The sequence below is a fragment of the Loa loa genome, assembly GCF_000183805.2.
Source record: "Loa loa unplaced genomic scaffold supercont3.544, whole genome shotgun sequence".
Classification (NCBI taxonomy): Eukaryota; Metazoa; Nematoda; class Chromadorea; order Rhabditida; family Onchocercidae; genus Loa; species Loa loa.
In genome coordinates this window covers 20,429-23,006 of record NW_018108724.1, presented here as the reverse complement: position 1 = coordinate 23,006, position 2,578 = coordinate 20,429, and the positions used below count along the sequence as shown (strand labels likewise).

Below are 2,578 nucleotides of genomic sequence, written 5' to 3'. Positions count from 1 at the left end.
ATGAATAATTTCAGTTCTCTATCAGTATGGGATTATTCATCAAATGGTCTAAATGTACCATTATTACCAATTTCAATGGAACATAATGATACTCCTACTACTACTACTACTACTACTATTACTCCTATTATTACCACTACTACTACTACTACCACTATTACTACTACTACTACTGCTAGTAGTAGTAGTACTACTACTACTACTTGTACTACTGCTACTAATGCTACAATCATTAATTCTAATACAGCTATTCATCATACCTTAACAAATGCTTATATGCAAATACAACCTGAAATTCAAACTTCAGCAGAAACAAGTAGTAGCAATAATACAATTGATTCAACATTACGACATCATCATAAAGGAGGAGGAATATCAAAAATGGATGATGTATATGCTTTTTTCTTTTCTTCTTTTTTTTTTCACTCATTAATTAATAATAATTATAGTAAGGAAAGAATAAAAAAGAAAGTTTGTAATAAATTAATTAATTTTTAAATTCATTAATTTAAAATTTTATCATTTTATCCTTTCATTGCATTATATCTTTCCTAATTTAATGCCTCATTTAAATTTATATAAATTCTAATATTTTTAATTAAAGAAAATAGAAAGATATTGAAAAAAAAAAGAAAAAAATTTGATGTTAAATAACAATAATAAATAGCTCATTAATTAAATATTAATTTTATTAAATATTTACATCCTTCTTTCATTTATTCATTTCATTTAAATTAAAATTATAAAATATTTGCTTATATGTAATTCTTTTAGGCATATAATTTTCCTCTTTATCTTGGTATTAATGAATCATCACCATCACCATCATCATCATCATCATCATCATCATCATCATCATCATCATCATCATCATCATCATCAACAACAACAATAACAACAACAACAACAACAACAACTGTTTGTCCCCAAAATAATTTAATTGGATGGGATAATAATCGAAAACGAAATAAACGAAATATGATTAATATAAAATCATCAAAGCATTACATACAAAATAGATCTCGATCATTATTGGATACAAATCAACGTAGCCAAGTTCAAAGGCCATATAGGCCAATTTATGCGATGAATTTGGCTAATACTATTTCTACTTCTACTTCTTCTTCTTCTTCTTCTTCTTCTACCACAACAACTACTGCTGCTATTATTGATGATGTTTCGACTACTTTGAAAGAATTACCACAACAATCAAAGCAAATTTATGAAACTATATCTGGGTATATAGCCTAAGGCTCTTTTTTTTTTAATTGTTTCATTTTTTGTTAAATTAAAATTTTCATAAATTGTATGAAATTTCATTGTTAATGAATATAGCATGAATCATTCTTTCATTTATCACGATCATTTCAATATTAAATTAAAATATAACTGTTATAGTTTTAGTCAAAATTTTGTTAAAATTCTTTGTTAAATTTAAAACCAATAAAATTAATAAAAATTTTAGGAAAAATAATTGTAATATTTTTAGCTATTCATCAGATATATCATCATTTCCGGAAACGGATCAATGTAAATTATCAGGAATAAAAGCTACGATAAGGACCATTTCTCGGCATTATTCTCCGGTTGAAAATATATCCAATCGGCAATTTTTGGAATCTAACGAACGTGAACAACAACAACAACAACAGCAACAACAACAACAACAACAAAACAACAGCAACAACAACAACATCATCATCATCATCATCATCATTATCATCATCATCATCATCAACATCAGCATCAGCAACATCAACAATTAATCAATTCAAGAAAAACGCATCAATCTGCAAAATCTATATCAAAATCTCCTGTTACAATTCCATTTCAAAGGATCTCATTGGAAAAACACCAAATTTTATAAAATTCCTTAAATGATATTATTCAGAAATTGCAAATTTATAATGAAATTACCAAACTGGAAATAATAACTCAAAAAAAAACAAAACAAAAAGACTTAAATTATTTACTATGATGAAAATTACATTGGTTTGGTATTATCAAAGTGATAAAATTATGATAATAGAATTAATTGTGATTTAGTAATGTATAACTTGAGATAGTGTCAAAAGAATTAATTATTTAATAATAAATATAATTAAATAGAAAAGTAATTTCAAAAAATATTTAGGAGGACTTTTTTCCTTTTTTTTTGTCCATTTATTTCACTCAGTTATTGTTTTTCCTTTTTTTCCTTTTCTTTTTTTTTTGTATATGTATTTAGTGTGATAAACTATTCATCCAAACTTCTGATTGTTAAAACAAAAAGTTTAAATTCATTTAAAAAAAAGAAAAGGAAATAAATAGATTAATTAAATTAATTTCATAATGATAGATTTAAATTATAGATTAATAAATAGGAAGAAGCATTATAATTAGTTACTAACTACCTTTGATGTATGTTTTTTTTTTTAAACTAAAATTTTACCAATTTTTTTTCCTTTTTTGCTCAAAATTAAAGTTTATAATCAATAAAACATCAACTGATTAATTAGTATTCAATAAGCATTGATTAATTAATTAATGTCTAAATGAGCAACATTGCAATATTCGTTGAAAATTGAAATAGATAATG

The 2,578-nt window shown here is 24.2% G+C and overlaps 1 protein-coding gene across 1 annotated transcript; it reads left to right on the top strand.

The window, feature by feature from the left end:
* LOAG_13591 (hypothetical protein) lies at positions 1-1,766 on the top strand (the record flags this gene model as incomplete). Its single annotated transcript, XM_003149097.1, has 3 exons — positions 1-390; positions 775-1,238; positions 1,490-1,766. 3 exons carry the CDS (start codon positions 1-3, stop codon positions 1,764-1,766), a joined length of 1,131 nt encoding a protein of 376 aa, XP_003149145.1.
* Between the last annotated feature and the right edge of the window lie 812 nt (positions 1,767-2,578).